Genomic DNA, 17,075 nt, shown 5'->3' on the forward strand with positions numbered 1-17,075 from the left:
AAATGGGATATCTGTGACCTACTAGCTCTAAGTTCATCAGACCAGATTGATCAAAACTCAACGTAACCAGGTTCTAGCTAGCTCAAGCACCAGGGAGACAGGCCCTAGAAGAGACCTTCTTGTAGAGGTTGGTCAGTGCAGTCTATGGCCACCCGCCACCCCGAGTTTGTACTCTTTTAGGTACCATTGCAAAATTTTAAACACCAGAGATCGAGAAGTAGTAGGTACTAGAAGGAGATAGAGGATGACATGCAAGGGAACAAGAGGGAAGATTTCTCCTACGGAGTCCAGTGTCTTCACCATACCATGTCTGCATGTACAGTATATAATACACACACAAATATATATGTAGACAAAATAAGTACAACTGGGACGCTACAACATCTTGTCAACAGGGATGTTCTTGTCTTGCCAAATCTACACTAGCTCCCCCACCCACCCCTCGCTTTATCCTCCCCCTCTTCCTTTTGTCCTTGGCTCTCACTTTTTCCCTCTCCTCCTTTATTTGTCTTCTAAAAAGTTCCAAGGCCAAACTGCCGAGTGTGGGTGTTAAGGTGCAGTTGGCCTTCTAGAGGGGCGGCCAAAGAGTGCCCAATTGGAAGTGGAAAGGAAAGCAGAGAGAGAGCGTGAGAGAGAGTTAGGAAGTTGGGAGTTTTTGTGATTGAGAGAATGAGGGAGTTGGGGAGGAAACAGGGGACGGTGTCGCCCTGCGCCGCGTGCAAGCTGCTACGGCGACGGTGTGCGCAGGACTGCATCTTCGCGCCGTACTTCCCGGCCGACGAGCCGCAGAAGTTTGCCAACGTGCACAAGGTCTTTGGAGCTAGCAATGTCAGCAAGCTCCTGCAGGTCTCTCTCTCTCTCCCCCCTCCATGACTTTGATGGCTTTTCTGCTATTAAATTTTTTGAAGTGTTTACTAAGAGGTTTTAGTTGGAGATGTTTAACGGCAATTCTCGACGTTAGTGATAAGAAATACGAGCTAAAGAATTAGGGACATTGTCAATTGTCTTCATGGGTTTTTTTTGGAGGGGAACGAAGTATATTTGTGTTCAATTATGATTGCTAAGTGCAGTTATGTTTTAAGAGCAGGGATGACCGTTTCATTTAATTCAAAGTCATTTTCTATTTATATATATATATAGAGAGAGAGAGAGAGCAGAGATGGCCTGGTTTTGCATTTTTAAGTCAGTCTCAAGTGTAAAAGCCTTGAACTCGAGAGGTAGACTGTTAGAGTAGAAGAGGCGTTTTTGTGGTTTTTATTGTTTTCGAAGGGTGTTTTCGGGTTTGGAGGACATTTAGGCAACTTGCATGGTTTGTCGTATGTCACATATTTAGAACATTATAGAATAATATCTCGGTCGCTGTTGTTCTTTTAAGAAAATACACTCACAGATCTGTGAAGAGGGGCAGGAAACGTCAAAAGCTTTTGTCGGTCTTTGTGGAAGCACGAAAGATCTTCCTTACCATTATTTTTGCGTTACCAGAACTCCACCCTGCCCGTTCTTTTCTACGCTGCAGCACTGGGGGTGCTGCCAAGTGCTCATTATTGGTTATGTGAGCTAATGAAAGGAGGTGTATGCATGTATGTGTATGTGTATATTCTATGTATGCATGTATTTTTATATTTATATTATATAGGTTGGGGGATTGTTGAAGAAAATTGAGGTGGGATGTTGCGGCAATCCCATGCATGATCCTATAGTTGCCTATATATAGTTGCTAGAGATTTATTTGGTTCGCAAGGAGAAAAAGAAATATACATATATAGTCACCAAAAAATAAAAAATATTTTATTTAGTTTTATTTAAAAAAATAAAAAAGTAGAATAAGATTTTTATATTTTATAAAAGAAAATTATATAGGACATAAAAGATCTCGGGCCTATCGGTTGAAAATTGGGATAATTTTTTTTCAAAAATGCTCTTAAACTTTTAAAAAAAATAGAATAAGATCTTTCTTTTATTAAAAATATAATAGATATTTTATATATTTTTTTAAAAAATAAATGTTCAATCTAACATAAATCACTCTCTGCAATGTGCCACTTTTTTATGGTCAATTAAATATACAAAACTTAGTTTTAAAAGATTATATCCTCTAGAAAAAAATTATTAATTTATTCAACACTCATCCGCATACAACTATAGATATAAAACCAAATTAAACATTATAAATTAACAAAGCGGCGATTGCTGTTTCCACCTTTTATTGACCCCGGTGACAAACACACTTTAGAAAACAATACCATTAGCATAAATGTTTGTAGTTTGCAGAAATTTTAATTGTGTATGCTCGCTAACGTAACAATAATGTGGTCTTGTATTGAAAATTTCATTAAGATGCAACCTGATCAAATTTACCTGTCCTGGTATCTTATTTTTTTGAAAAAAAAGAAGTTGAAAAAGCTTGTAGGTTGAATAAAGTGGTAGTTTGTAACTTTGTATGAGACAATGTTGGTGCTTGGCTCGACCCAACTTGTTCAGGTCGCACCCGCGAACCACAATTTCTGTCAGCACCAAGAGCCATCCACCCATTGCTCAATATACCCTCATTGCGACGCTTATGATGCATGCGGGACTTCCCCAAACAATCTCGCTGCACAACTTGGATGCTTCGCAAAAATGCCCTGAAACAATTGCAAATTGTACAAGTGCAGGAGCTGCCGGCGCACCACCGGAGCGACGCCGTGAGCAGCTTGGTTTATGAAGCAAATGCTCGTGTCCGAGATCCAGTTTACGGATGTGTTGGAGCCATCTCCTCCCTCCAGCGCCAGATCGAGGCCCTCCAGACCCAATTGGCCATTGCACAGGCTGAGATGGTCCACCTCCGAACGCGCCACGCCGCCTACCTCGCCCACCTCAGCTCCCGGAGTCCCATGGTGGTGGGGATGACGAGCACCGGTGCCGGCACCGCCTCCTCGTCCATGTCGTTGCCCAAGCAGCAACTGATGAAGCCTGACCAACATGGACCCAAGCCTCTTTTCGCCCTTGACATGGTCATGGTCGACCAGACCAGCTTGGGCGAACCACCGATATGGTCTTGCTAGTCTGACCATCTCATTTCATTGTTTTTTTTTCCCCTTTGCTTCTGCTTCTGGGAGAGTATCTAAGTCAAATTATCAGCAAAAATATGCAAGTATTTTGTCCATGGAGGCCATATACTGTCTTACATGAAGCCATATATATATTATATTATCCTCGGTATTGTTCAATAGGTACCATAATATTTTACTTGGAAAGTTTAATTATGCAAGGCTTTTGTTGGGTCCAAAGTGGTCCTTTTTATCTATAAGCATGAGTTTGTCAATGATACCCATCACATGAGCCATGAAGCAGAATTTGTTGACTCTTGAGCTGTAGAGTAGAATCTAGTAGCCCCAAAGGAATTGAACACCCCAGGTGATGAGATGGGCTGCTGCATTTGGCAGCCTTTTCCATGGCGCATGTGTTCGAGTGCCACCTGCATACCAGGATGACAAACTGTATCAGTTGGATGCCAGGAAAACTTAAAGAGTCAGTAGATTGAAAGAACAATGTAATTTCTTAATAGTTTGTCTTTCCTTTTTTTCCCTGTCTCTTAAAGGTGCAACCAAAGAAGAGAAAATTAAGAACTTATTTAACGAATAAGGATTGCCTCCTATCTTCCTTCCCCAATCTGTCAATAAATAAGCAAAGTTCGCCAACAACCAAAATCATCATTGAGGAAGAAAAAAAAGAGCAGAAAAAAAATTGTCCAAAGTACCTGATTATTTGTTTTAAGGCAATACTTACTTGCTACTCCCTTAACATGCGCAAATTCATAAGTATCCAATGAGCTGGTCGAGCTCAATTTAGCCAACACCTACACAAGCTTCCACAATATATAAACGTGGAGTCCCAAACAACTTCACAGTTGGAATCTTGATTCACACCTTCTTGCCTTTCCAGAAATAAAATCTGCACCCAAAAATCAGATCCCCTCCATTTTTGGGTTGAAACTACTCTGACAGATTCCTCAATCCAGCAGCATCAAATTTTTATGGGATTCACATGCAGTGACTACCTTCCATCAGCAACAATTTTGACATTTCATGAATCAAACATTCAACACCCGCTAATATATGATACCAAAGATCTCCCAATCTCTTGCATAATTCGAAAAACTAAAATATTATCTGCACAGCTGCATTTCAGAACGTACATTCTCTACTGCATAGCACAACCCCAATTTATTAAGATTCAACATGGATAGACTACTTGAAACTAGATGATCAAGTAGTGAGAGATCAGCATCAGGCTCTATTATAGATATAATGACGACTGGAAGAGAATGGAGGAGAAAAATAATAAACAAAAATAGCACCAATGATTTGGTGAGACAATAGGAAATATTTATAATAACCGAAAACGCAGCAGATCGAAATCTTACAACAGCTACGAGCATCCGTCAACCTATAGGCCTTTCTTTTACTATTTTAGCACTCTTGACTGTTGATGGTTCTGATTGTTTTGTGCTTCACATCTGAAGTTGCAAAACTGTACAAAACTTTCAGTTGTGGTCATGTCAGATGTTCGTTATAGTAAGCCAAATGAGTCCTGAAATGACAGAAACTTCCCTGCGATATTGCTTGGCATCTTAACCACATGTGAAGTTGGGAGATAAATCATGCCTGTAGATTTAGGAGAATCACATTGCAGATCATCAATAATCATCATCGTCATCTCCCTAAAAAATCACACTCTCCTCCATTTGAACCTGAACAACCAATTGATCATTCATCACTGACTACAGTCTTGCTATGGTCCACCATCTGGTGCACTTATATCAATTAAGGAGACAAAAGAAACCTCTTGGGCTATGCTTCTCGCAGCAGTAGAGCTTACTTCATAGAAAGTCCCATACTGGTATTGAATAATGGCCCTGATCACTGCTCTGGTGGCCCAGTTGCGGATTGCTCCCAACAAATTGCAGGGAGTGCATGTCCGAAGCTGGGCAGGCCTGCACATCATTCTTTAAAAAAAAGAAAAGAAAAATGCCAGTTAACATATTGTTCATCAAAAACCTAATGAACAAGCCATAGAGTAGAAATAACTCATTACTAGTTTCAAACCAAAGTTGGCAGTTATCATGTCACAATTCAAACCAACACTTTGTATACCATCAATGCAAATGTCAGGCATCCCTTTGCGGAATCATTATCTTGACACACCATACACATGGCCTGATACTAGCGTCTGGCCTCTATGGGACTTACTTGAGAACAGAAAACTAAAAATCCAATTTTTGATGAATTAATTTGACAAAATCATTACCTGGCCTAACTCAGTGTTGCCATGGAATGGTTGTTGCTGCAGCACAGTGGCCGGAGACTCTTGCACCTGTCATGAAAACTATCAACTTTAGACAGGCAATATAAAACAGTTCGAAACACATGCTTCCATTAAACTTACCTGACTAAATTGTGTCATGTTATGAAAACCTTGAACAGAACTTAATCCAAATTGATGACCGGAAACATAAGATCCCTGTGCAATATTAAGAAAAGAGGATTCTAAATCAAAATTTCACAAACAAATGACAAGGAAATATTCAAAATACCCATAATCAAAAAGCTACCTGCATGAACTGACTAGGTGCAAAGAACTGATTTGGAGGATTCCTGGGTTGAGCCGGCATCTCATCTGATGGTGCAGGTGGTTCATCACTCCTAGTTGTAATTTCTGCATCACCAGATAGTCCTAGAATCCAGGCAACAATAACGTTATAAACAAAGACCTACAATTTTTTTGGTCCTAGAATAGCATTAAAAGAAAGAAGAGTACGGAAGCATCTATCTTTATGCAAACCTTGTCTTCCTTTTTGCCGTTTATTTGACTCAAACCCGTTCTGATTCTTACGACGAGCATCTCCATTCTTCTTCTTTTTCCCACCTGCCCTGGGAGATTCGCCATTATTACTTTCATTGTGAACCAGATTGTGTGGTTGACCCTTCGAAACAGTGCTTGGGGAAGACTTCTCAAGAAGTCTTGCTTGCAAAATATGCTCAACCTGTTCCAACAGCTGATCTGATTGGCTTTCCATGAATGAATATGCCTCTGCATTTTCTGCAGCTCTTGCTGCAAGTTTGTACAATATGCCGCATAACGAGCTGTAACGCTTAGGTAGAGATGACTTCGGGTCACCATCAAGTGCAAAGCTATGATTCTCTCTTGCCGACCCAACTTTTGCATCCTTTGTCCACCTCTTCAAGACATATTGAAGTGGGAGTTCTTTAGTATTTCTTAAATCAAGTATTTTCAGCACATGGAAGCATTGAACCCCAGCAAATTCAAACTTTTTGCAGCTGCAAATGGCCGAACCATCTGCAGAGTCAAATCTAACAAAATGCTCTTTAGTTTTACCCTTGACAGTAACCACATACTGAGATATTGTCCCGACCTCACCACAACTATAAACCATACAATTCATTATCAATTCAAATTCTAATCTAAACATTTCAAAAACTGCAGGAGTATAAACATTTGCAGCTTGCCACAGTAAGCGCAAAGGAGGTATTCTAGAAGTCCCTTGATTTGCATGATAATCAGCTTGTTGTTCTGCATATCGTCGCTCTTCCAGTAATCTATCATACTGCTTGAAAAAGGATAAAAGATCTGTCTCTAGTTTCAAGTATTCCTTTAGTACACTGTTCAAGTTTTCATTTCTTATTGTATTTGCAATGTCTGCACAAAAAATTTCACGTGCGTGCACCAAAGCCCACTTCTCCCTTTCCTCATATAACTTACGCAACCATTCATTGTCCTTTAGATCATACTTCTCTAACATTGTTTCCCATGCTGATAGGAACTCCTCCTTATCTTCACAATCATACAAACATCTACTAAAATCTAATGCAAAAGTTTCTGAGCCTTCAAAAACATGACTTAAGTTCTTCATGGCATCTTGGTGGATCTGCCACAAGCATAGGCGATGCATTGTGCCTGTCCATATAGCAGCTATTGCATCATACACTGCAGCAGACCGGTCTGTCAAAACTGTTCTCGGTTGTTTTCTGCACATTGCAGTCTTGAAAGTCTCAAACAACCATTTGAAGGATTCTACAGTTTCATCGTATAGTAATGCAGCACCAAAGATAGTGATTTGTTTATGATGATTAACACCAAAAAATAATGCAAAAGGCCTGTCGTAATCATTGGTTCTGTAAGCTGTGTCAAAACATACTACATCACCAAAGTAGTGATAGTCCATCATAGATTGTGCATCCGCCCAGAATATGTTTGTCAATTGATCTTCTTCATCAACTTGTATGGCATAAAAAAAAGATGGGTTTTTACTTTTCATCTTTTGCAAGTATTCGAGCAGGGCCCCTGCATCACCATTCTTCATGTCCTTCATTCGCTTTGACCTGAGATAGTTTCTGTAATCAGCAGGAATTAGACTGGTACTTTGACGGCCTCCAGGTTGAACCTTAGCTAAAAGTCTCTGTGACCTTAACATTTGAATATCCAATGGAGCTGCAAGCTGATGATTGTGGTCAGCTACAAATTCACTGATGCAGTATTTACCACTAGGTGTAATTTTGATTGCCATGCGTGCAGGACAACCAGTTCTGGTTTCTGGACGTGTTTTTTTTTCATCATTTGTCACAGTCTTTGGGCGGAATCCTTCTCTTGAGCACACATAAACTCTTGATCTAGTTACATTTCTTGAAGATTTATCCCACCAACCTTTTCTAATACTGAAACCAACAGTTCCAGCATATTTAACATAGAACTCGTAAGCCTTATCTTCATTTGCAAACACCATGCCAACATTTGGCTCCCCTCCTATATTTGTAGCATCTTCAGCAGGGACAGCTGGATCTGCTTCTGTCTTTTCATCCTGTCTACTAGATGTCTAGAAAAAAATAACGATTTCAGAAAAAAACAGTGTGCTATGAAATTAACAGCATAAGATGCAAGGAAAAATGTGTAGGTAACAAAAGGAAGAAGAGGCAAAGAGGTTCCGGTTAATAGTGGCTTGCACAACAAATCACTTTTATAGTTACTTGTATATTCTAAAATGTAGAGACTTCACAAGCCATGCTATGATTTCACTTTTTCCGTCCAGTTGAAGCCTTGAACACCATTTTAAGTAATAACCGAACTGTAACAGTAGCCATGGTTTAAAGTAACCAAATATATATCATAGCATACTTCTTTTCCGGGATCATCCAGAAGATCTCATATTAATATGAAATTATGAAGCAAACAGTACCAGGACATTCATGTGCAATATTATGTAATGATATGAAACAACTTTACTAATGCTTTCATGACAAGAATCCTGTTGGGATATTGCATTTTCTCAGAAGAGATCCATATAAACATAGTGCTAGTATTACTCAACCATAAAATAATTCTTCATAATAATATATGGTTCTAGATAGAGATATATCAAGGTTATGTTATTTTTGAATGAAAATGTAGGTCAAAATACAATAAATAAAAATAAGTTTTTTGTGAATTAGTCCCCATAATCTTCTTTATTTGCATATTAATCCTTCTCTTTTCTCTATTTGTAGTTTAATCCCTAAAATCTTGTAACTTATTGCTTATATACCACTCACGTTAAGCTAGCTAAAAGATAATGGTTTCTGGTTATATTCTTCTAATGGTGTTAATTTCATGTCTTCTAGATTTAGTTCCCCTGAGCTCTCACACTTAATCAATCCTTTAACCCATGCCCATCTACCATCGGTCTCCTAGAAGCCAAGTGCCAAGTAATGAGAGAGCAAAGCCAGCAAGAACAGATTCAATCTAAAGCCCCATTTGTTGTTAAGCTATGGGCATTTTTGTCCTTTTACAACCCTAGTTAACCTTAACCAGGGTTCGGTCAATGAAATCTAGTGGAAGGAACGATTTATATAAATAGAGAACTATACGAGGATTTTTATATAAATATGAAAAGGAAAGGATTAATATGCAAATACGAATGTTTTTAGGGACTAATATGCAAAAACTCAATAAAATGTTATCTTCTTTTTAGGATAAAAAATAAGATTATTTTGAAGAGAAAACGTGTAAAAGAGTCAACTTCTTGCATGCTGCATGGATTAAATATTTCACGATTTCAAACATGTCATGTTTACTGATGATCTTCACGTATATTAGTGATGGCTTTTGCATGTTTCTAAAGTTTTAACATAAGTATTTGTATAACAAGCCAAATAAAGAAGAGATATTCCTAAATGTCTGTATCATATGATTATTATTTTGCAAATCACCATACATGTAATATTTGAAGAAAAGTATTTCGACATCATCACTATCACTTTTGTTGTCAACATCAGTTAATTAAAATATGAGTGTTGTTAATGGTATTCATTTTAATTACCCTGATAGCATGTTTGTCTTCGGTTAAATATCCATCAAAATTGCTCTAACAAAAAAAGGAAACTCTTAGGCATGCACCCTAGGCTGGACAGCATCCTAGGTGCCCGACTTAGGATCCAAGTGTCTCAGTCACTAAGCAAGTGTCTGTGTGGCTGCCCAGGCTTATTACGGTTGAGTGAGGCAGGTCTGAACATTGCTTGGCAGGTTGGATAGTGTTGTCAGAAGAAACAATTACGTTTTAAAGTACCACTTCTTCCTGCATTAAGTATCTAACAGAATAAGAGAGAATCTAGAACAATTGCTGGATGAATTCTAGGACATTAGCAAGCGAGGTAGAAATAGATATTGCAGTAGCAGCCCCGAAATCTATATGCAAGCCTATTCCAATACTTCTAACCTTCAAGGATTAAAATACTACAGATCAATGCAATATCAAGAAAGGATGGGTACAGTATGCTAGCAGCAAGGATTGTACTGACAAAGGGTATTGATGGGTATACATAAATACGCCCCGAACAACCTTGGTATGGCTTTTTTGGCCACCAAACTCTAGTTTTGAATTCTTTTATCATGTTTTCTTACCAAATGCTATATTTTCAGAAAAACTATGATAAAGTCGAGGTTTCTTGGGTGTGTTAAAGTCTTCTTCTTCTTTTCTTTTCTTTTTTTTTTTTTTGCTAGACCTAAAGGGGAAAGGGGGAGGAAGGGACAAGCCCATCCCTGCATAGCAGCCCCCACTGGGCCCCCGCCCCGCCAGGAGAATGTTCGATGCGGGTAGAACTGACTGTGTGTTGGGCACGCCGGCCATTTTTACTCATACCTTCCCCACCCGTGGCCCGACTCAGTTACCCTTCTGGGCCCCGACCCGAACCTCCGTGTGAGTACGTCACACCCGGCACCACCGAGGCTACCAGCAGACCAATAAGCCCTCCCACCCCACGTGTCCGAGCGGGGGGCATCCGGTCCCCTCATTTAATCGACGCCCGCACGTTTCGAACTCGAACCGCACATGTGGAAGTAATGGCCCAGTTCCACTGAGTTACCACCTCAGTGGCTGTTAAAGTCATTAACATGCATAAATATCACATAACTTGCAATCCAAAATACATTTAAAAGAAAAGACGCATTAAAGTTAGAAATTGGAATGAAAGCAAATAAAGAAAGAATATTTCCATAACATCATTTCAATCCAAAATCATTCAAATGACTGTTACTATCATGACAATAGAGGAGGTAATTGTGTCAAAGGGCAAATTGAAGGGGTATAAGTGTATTTTTCCATTCAAAATTTAGGATAACTTCATGTCTTGGCTCGAGTAAAATCTAAGCGTGACAAAATCATTCCTATTATGGATCAAATTTTGGTGGCATATGCCTATCATTAGTACAAACATTATTGTAGATTAGATGATTTAGTGTGAAAGCCATTGTAGCAACTCATTTCTCTTCCTGCCACTTGTTTCCACTTTCAAATAGTACAAAATAAGAGAGAATCACACTGTAACCCGCTTCCCAAGAAATGCCCAGGTGTATCACTTGGTCCGATAGCAAGTCAAGGTCAGTTTAGGCGAAAACCGACCAAAATCCACCCCCAAACTACTCAATCCACCTTGATCTAGGCGGTTTAGTCATTTTCTGCCTAAATTAAGCCTCCCTCTACCAACACTTTTCTCACTCCCAGTCACGATACTGATTGAAATGGGTGGTACGAGATGATTCCGCAAAATTTGGACTAAAGCAGACCGGTTCGGCTCAAATAAGGAACCAAATCTCGATACTGCATCGGTACCTTATCAAGCCGATAAGGCAACACTTGGGAGATCATTTAGTGAATATATCCTCTAAGAAATCTACCCCTGCCAAGGTCAAGTTTTAGGACTGGTCAAATGTTAGATCCAACAAGGGATCAGGTTTTTCAAATAATTGAGCATGCTTCTAGGTCCTCTTCCGCTGCTTCGTTGTTTCCATCTGCAATATGAAAGTCTCCTTCAATTGCTCCATCTTGGTTTCCCTCTTCTGTTGAAACTTTTGCTAACAAGTTTTTGCCATGCCAGAATCAAAAGCTCCAATACCAAATGGCATATAGCTGCTCCATTTTATAGACTCTAGAGAACCCTAATAACTCCTGGTCATAGTAGTAATTGACTCCTATGCAATAACTAAAGTATACCTAAAAAGGATAATAATACAAAATTTCCAGAATAACAAAAAGTTTCTAAAGGATTTGGACTGTATCATAAAATCCCTTAAATGTGACTACTAAACCAATTAAGCTCATCTCCATCTTTAGCAGCCCCCTTTCTTCTCCAAAACATCACAAGGTCATATCAGTTAGGATTGTTCTCAATCATGTTTATTTGAACCTCTTCAACTCATCGCAATGTCTTCTTTCACCCCAAGTAGTTTACAACCAATCATTTTTGGTCAGTATCCCTCTCTCCACCCTAACTATGATTCATGCAGTTCTCTTTAACTATTGTTGTCCCTGCTCACTTCAGCTCACCAAGTATCATGCACTTAGTGTGTAGGCTTTCATTTCTTGTGACTAGAGTCTAATTCTTATACATGTACGATACTTTGGACCTGATAGGTATAGCTTGTTGTAAATATTTTCAAAATCAACCATTTCATAAAATAAAACATGAGTGCCAGTACTATGTAACAATCAACATGACATATCAGCCGAGGTCATTGTCAAAAGGGCAAATACTGTAACAATATCTAGCACCATTTGTGCATTCTAAATGAAGAAACTGGAAATGATTTTATTATATTTACGTGGTGCAGATCACTGTGTTTCCCTACAAGAAATGATTTTTGCTAACTAGTATTTAACTAAGGATTCTTAAAGTTATAAGAAATGGAGAGTTTGAATAAAATGTCATTTGCATGAGTTCTCATTTCCTAATATGATGCAGCTCTCTTAAGAGTATTGAATATGTAAACATAAACCAATTTCTGTTCACTGAAATTTCAAATTTCAGGTTTTATTGATCATGATAGGAATATATTAAAATTCTATGCAAATAAAAAAACTTGCATGTGCAAATATAATTCTAAGTTATAACTTATGGAAGGATGATTTCCAGCTTTGCACATGGGAACAGTATGTGGCATTGTTTAGCTTAGTTCACTGTTGGATCCTTTTTAACTAAAAGCTTAACATAATATGTGGTAAATCCTTAAGTGTGTTTAGGATAGGAGACCTTTCCTTTAAGATAATATATATATATATATATAATTTGTTGGAGTGAGATCCCACAACAAGACAAAAACCTCAAAAGCTCCTTTAATGGAAAACTAGAAAACTGCTAACATAAAAATCCAAATTAGAAGTGAAATGAAGCATGTATTTTGACTTACCCTTCAAACAACTTTACAAGAAATAAACCAGTATATTTCCATAAATATACAAGTAACCAAGCAGTACCATGTTCAGAACTGGCTAAATGCGATATATCCATTGTGAAAGAAGGGGACTAGAGAAATAGAGAAGGAGAGGGGAGAATGTCTCTCTTAAAGAATAATTTGTTTGAATACGTTCTTTGAGTAATTATATATAAAAGAAATATATGTTAATAGAAGTTTGTTATCAAACAAGTTAGGGGTGACCTATCCATCCCATCCCATTCCTATGAGAAGACAGGATTTGGGAGGGAGGTTCTTCAAAACCCATCCACGAGGCGAGAGAAGAAGAAAGAGGAAAGAGAGAAAGGAAAGAAGAAGCAAAGGAAAAAAAAGGGGAAAGAATGAAAGAAGAAGAAAATAGGAAAGAAAAGAATGATGGAAGAAGAAAAAGAAGAAGGAAGGAAAGAAGGAAGAAAGGAAAAGAAAGAAAAAAAGGGAAAGAAAGAAACGAAGGGAGAACAAAAAGAAAGAAATGAAAGAAGAAAAGAAGGAAGATAAAAGGCATCCCGTTCTGTAGAGAAACTAAGACACATCTATCCCATGAGATTTAAAACATTGATTTCGAACTTTTTTAACTATAGTAAATATTAACATAATATATTTATTAACTAACGATTGATTGCCAAACATATCATTGTTATGTTTCCTGTGCTACAACAACAAAAAATATTATTTTATATCAAAAAAGTTATTTTGAATAATTTAACTATAATTAATATTAAAATATTTCTCGAATCTCTTTCATGAGAGAAGAGAAGAAAAAGAAAAATGGTTAGGATGATTACTTTTGGGAGAGCAAGATCAGGAATAAATTACTCCACCCCTCCCAGTTGAGTAATTTACTAGGTGGAATCTGGGTTAATCAGATTAAATTTATGTACTATGGCAGAATAGCTGGGTTGACTCCTTTTTATCCTCCCTTACTCCATTTCCAAACATGGCCTTAGATGTTCGTATTAAAAGTCAAGAGTGCAAAGACATGGCAAGCTACTATTTGAACTATGAATATTGCATAAGCTTTGCTCAAGGCCTTAGGGGGGAAGAATTACCTGTGACTCATCTCTTCTAAGAAACCTTCCTCCAATGCCTCGCTGGCGCCTTTCAGCCAAAGCTCGTCGTGAAGAAACCTGCAAAGAAGAAGCGTATTGCTGTGCAACTGAAATTGAGCCACTGAACTATAAAGTGCAGAGATGCAGCCAAAGATACCAGTAGTTTAACACAAAATGCATTTCTGTCATTAACATTCTGATGTCAGAACTACAACCATCTGAAATCTACTCATCTTTCATAGATCCAAACAACATGTGTTTTTCTTTTTTCAAATGAAGTGCATGTATCTGACAACATTGAAGCCAAAAATTTGCATCTTTACCTTAACAGGCCTCTGTACACCCTGCCTATTTGTCCGCTTCATCATGTATCTGATAATAATATCCCTCCTTTCCTCTTGTGTGTATCGAGACACTCTTACACCAAGTTCCCTTAGCAGCCGAGACTCAGCAGTATTGGCTACTGGGATTGCCTTCCCATCATCTTTCTGCTTCTCACCATCCTTCCCAGCAGCAGCTGCCACTGCCTGTGCTGGCATACCAATAGATGGAATAGGAGGTTTCTGCCCCACATCCTTCTCCGCGACTGCTTGTTCTTTTACTGGAGGACCACTATGGACCTCGACCCCATGGTCGCCGCCTGCCACCCCTACCTTCTCTGTTGAACTCTCAACTTGGATGATCTCCCCCACATCCCCATCTTTCTTTGCTGCGGCTGTTGCCAACCTGCGAGCTCTCTTCTTATATGGTCCCCGCTTCTGTTTCCCTGCATTAGTACCTGTGAACTTTCTGTACATAAGATAATTCCCTCTCCAACACAAGAACCTCTGCATGATTAGAGCCCCACTGCCCGCCGACCGCCTGTTGGAGCCCGTCCGAGCCTTAAAGCCGGACTTCTCACCATACTCATAATAGAAAGCCTTTGCAGCCTCCACGGATTCAAACTCCATGCCCATGACCGGCACCAATCCTGCACCATCTTTACCGGCATCCTGGCGTGGCAAGAGCTCATGGTTGTGCTCCACGACGAGCTTTGACACTGTCCACTTCCCATGCACCTTCCCGACCACCTCCATCATCGCCTTACATCGGTGCTCCGCCGGCGACTCCCCCGCCGGCGGCCCCCTCCCGGAAACGGCGACGCCTGCCTGCCGCATATAGAGGTAATTCCGCATGATGCAGGCCACCCGGAGGGCGCACTCATTGTAGAGCGTCTGCCCCGCCGCCGACCCCTCCGTCCCCTTGGCCGGGGATTCCTTCACCTCTCCGGCGGCAGCCACGCTCTCCGCCGGCTCCTCCGGCTCCTCCGGCTTCTCCAGCGTGCCCTTCTCCTCGTCCACCTTCAACTCCTCTTCCGCTGTCTCCTCCTCCTTTCGCCCCTCCTCCTCCGCCTCGTCCGGTGCATCGCCCCTAATCTCCGAAATCAGCACCATTTCCACGAACTGAAATCGAAATCCAACCCCTGGAACCAGAAAGATTCGATCCGTTACACAAATCGAAGCCCTCCGAACTCTAGATTTCCGAATTGTGGGCAAGAGATTTGAAATTCGAAACCCTAGAGGTAGAAGACATCGCAGGAGATGAGAGAGAAGGGAGCAAACCCTACAACAAAGTTTGGAGGGAATGTATCTTACCGGGCTTTTTCTTTTCTATATTTTGTGTGTATTTTTTTTCTCTTTAAAATACGCGACCACGCTTGCGACGCTTCCCGCAGGGGATGGACGGACGAGGAGAGCTCTGCGCGCGGCGAGGCACAAATCAGCGGGGCGCGGCGAGCCGCCCGGAACAAGAGAGCAGGGCCGTTCCGCTGCTGGTGCCACTTGCCTACGTGGTTCGAGCGGGCCCCTCGCAATAACTATTTATTTATTTTTTTGGTACACCGGTTTTTTGCAACATAAATATATTATATAACCATAGTCCATAGCCAGTAAAGCTAAGGAAAAAAAAAAGTTGCCGTAGAAGAAACCTCTAAAATAATACGCTTCAAATGAAGCCGCCCAGTCAACTATTATATTTATCTTCCGGTAAATATAAATAGCTCTAAAAGAGCTATAGTTCTCATTATGAAGTAAAAACTGCCTGTCCGTGTGGTGCATCGTCCTCGAATTTTTTCGATCATGGTAGCCCAATCTCTTCTTCGAATACCTCTATTTATTCGAAGGGCCGATTTGTAGGAAGAACTTCTAATCTTGGTGATGAGTTGACAACGCGGATTAAGAGAGCATTTCTGGTGCCACGTCGTTAAGATTCGGATCGGAGAGAATAATGGTAGGATCCATTACGCTTTACGGGAGTAGCAGGAGTCTTCACGTGGATATCACGTGATGAAGGCGCGCAACGACTCGGTGCACTTAGGGGGCGTTTGGTAATCCCAACAGGATCACCACGGTGATCCGAATGCTGGGTGATTTGATCTCCAGTGATCTAAGATCAATGTGTTTGGTAGGCCATAGTCCAGTGATTAAAAATTTCTGTAACTTATTTAGTATGGTATGGGGATCCAAGATCACCGACCACATAATACCACAAATATCCCTGATATATCTTAGATGGATTTTTTATGTGTTTTTAATTCTCATGAATAAAAAATATAAGTCAATATGCTAATTCCTATAATAGCTCCATAATTTTGTCTCATATTATACTTTTAGTAGCCCTTATTATATATTTATTAATCATATAAAATATACTATAATAAAATAATTAATATGTTTATCAATATATTAATTAATATATTCTACAAAATTATATTTATTACTCCTATAAATTATTAATCTTATAAAAATATGTTATTTTTCATTATAGAATTAATATTTTTATTTACACTTATAATATATTTTTTAATACTAATAATTATTTTGATTAGGAAAATAAGGTAAATAGGAGTAATTCAATAAATATTTTCATTATATAAGTATAAAATATAATAATATATTTCTACTATAGCTTAAAATTATTCTTCAGTAATAATAGGATAATAATTATTATCAGTAATATATTAGAATATAATATATATATATATATATATCATTAATATAATATATAATATCAACATAATATTATATATATATATAATATTGATATAATATATTGATGGTATATTGATATATCAATTTTTCTGCTAAATTGAGGGGCATTTTGGTCTTTAACTTTCAACCCAGGATCACTGCCTTGGGATGATCTTGGATTTCCGACCTCAAGGACAGATATCCTATCACCGAGTTGGGCGGTGATTTGAGGAGTGGAGGTAATTTAGGATCACCGCTA

General features: G+C 39.1%; 2 protein-coding genes across 9 annotated transcripts; one reads left to right on the forward strand and one right to left on the reverse strand.

Annotated features, from left to right (window-relative positions):
- The first annotated feature begins 567 nt into the window (after positions 1-567).
- Positions 568-3,044, forward strand: LBD4 (LOB domain-containing protein 4). The gene is made up of 2 exons (XM_008789110.4): positions 568-846; positions 2,655-3,044. Exons 1-2 carry the CDS (start codon positions 670-672, stop codon positions 3,042-3,044), a joined length of 567 nt encoding a protein of 188 aa, XP_008787332.1. The 5' UTR covers positions 568-669.
- A 1,120-nt stretch (positions 3,045-4,164) lies between these two features.
- Positions 4,165-15,590, reverse strand: LOC103705409 (protein FAR1-RELATED SEQUENCE 12-like). Of its 8 annotated transcripts, none has more exons than XM_088704065.2 (9): positions 15,443-15,576; positions 14,132-15,270; positions 13,809-13,886; positions 5,824-7,873; positions 5,594-5,715; positions 5,428-5,502; positions 5,290-5,355; positions 4,861-4,987; positions 4,165-4,732 (listed from the first exon to the last, which is right to left on the reverse strand). In XM_088704065.2, exons 2-8 carry the CDS (start codon positions 15,239-15,241, stop codon positions 4,862-4,864), a joined length of 3,627 nt encoding a protein of 1,208 aa, XP_088560191.2. In that variant the 5' UTR covers positions 15,242-15,270; positions 15,443-15,576; the 3' UTR covers positions 4,165-4,732; position 4,861. The 8 variants fall into 8 exon arrangements, with proteins under 8 accessions (XP_088560191.2, XP_088560190.2, XP_038971618.3 ...); XM_088704064.2 differs by having other exon boundaries at positions 4,825-4,987; XM_039115690.3 differs by having other exon boundaries at positions 13,809-13,907.
- Between the last annotated feature and the right edge of the window lie 1,485 nt (positions 15,591-17,075).

The sequence above is a fragment of the Phoenix dactylifera genome, chromosome 9, assembly GCF_051530095.1.
Source record: "Phoenix dactylifera cultivar Ajwa chromosome 9, Ajwa_hap1_PhDact_Kaust_v1.1, whole genome shotgun sequence".
NCBI classification, from domain to species: Eukaryota; Viridiplantae; Streptophyta; class Magnoliopsida; order Arecales; family Arecaceae; genus Phoenix; species Phoenix dactylifera.

Excerpts from the sequence above, each read along its gene's own strand:
- LBD4 (XM_008789110.4), top strand. The coding sequence starts at position 670 with ATGAGGGAGTTGGGGAGGAAACAGGGGACGGTGTCGCCCTGCGCCGCG. Across the intron at positions 847-2,654 it reads ATGTCAGCAAGCTCCTGCAG|GAGCTGCCGGCGCACCACCG; the intron begins GTCTCTCTCTCT and ends GTACAAGTGCAG.
- LOC103705409 (XM_088704062.2), bottom strand. The coding sequence starts at position 15,241 with ATGGTGCTGATTTCGGAGATTAGGGGCGATGCACCGGACGAGGCGGAG. Across the intron at positions 13,908-14,131 it reads GTGTACAGAGGCCTGTTAAG|CAATACGCTTCTTCTTTGCA; the intron begins GTAAAGATGCAA and ends TCAGTTGCACAG. Across the intron at positions 5,716-5,823 it reads ACGGCAAAAAGGAAGACAAG|GACTATCTGGTGATGCAGAA; the intron begins GTTTGCATAAAG and ends CCTGGATTCTAG.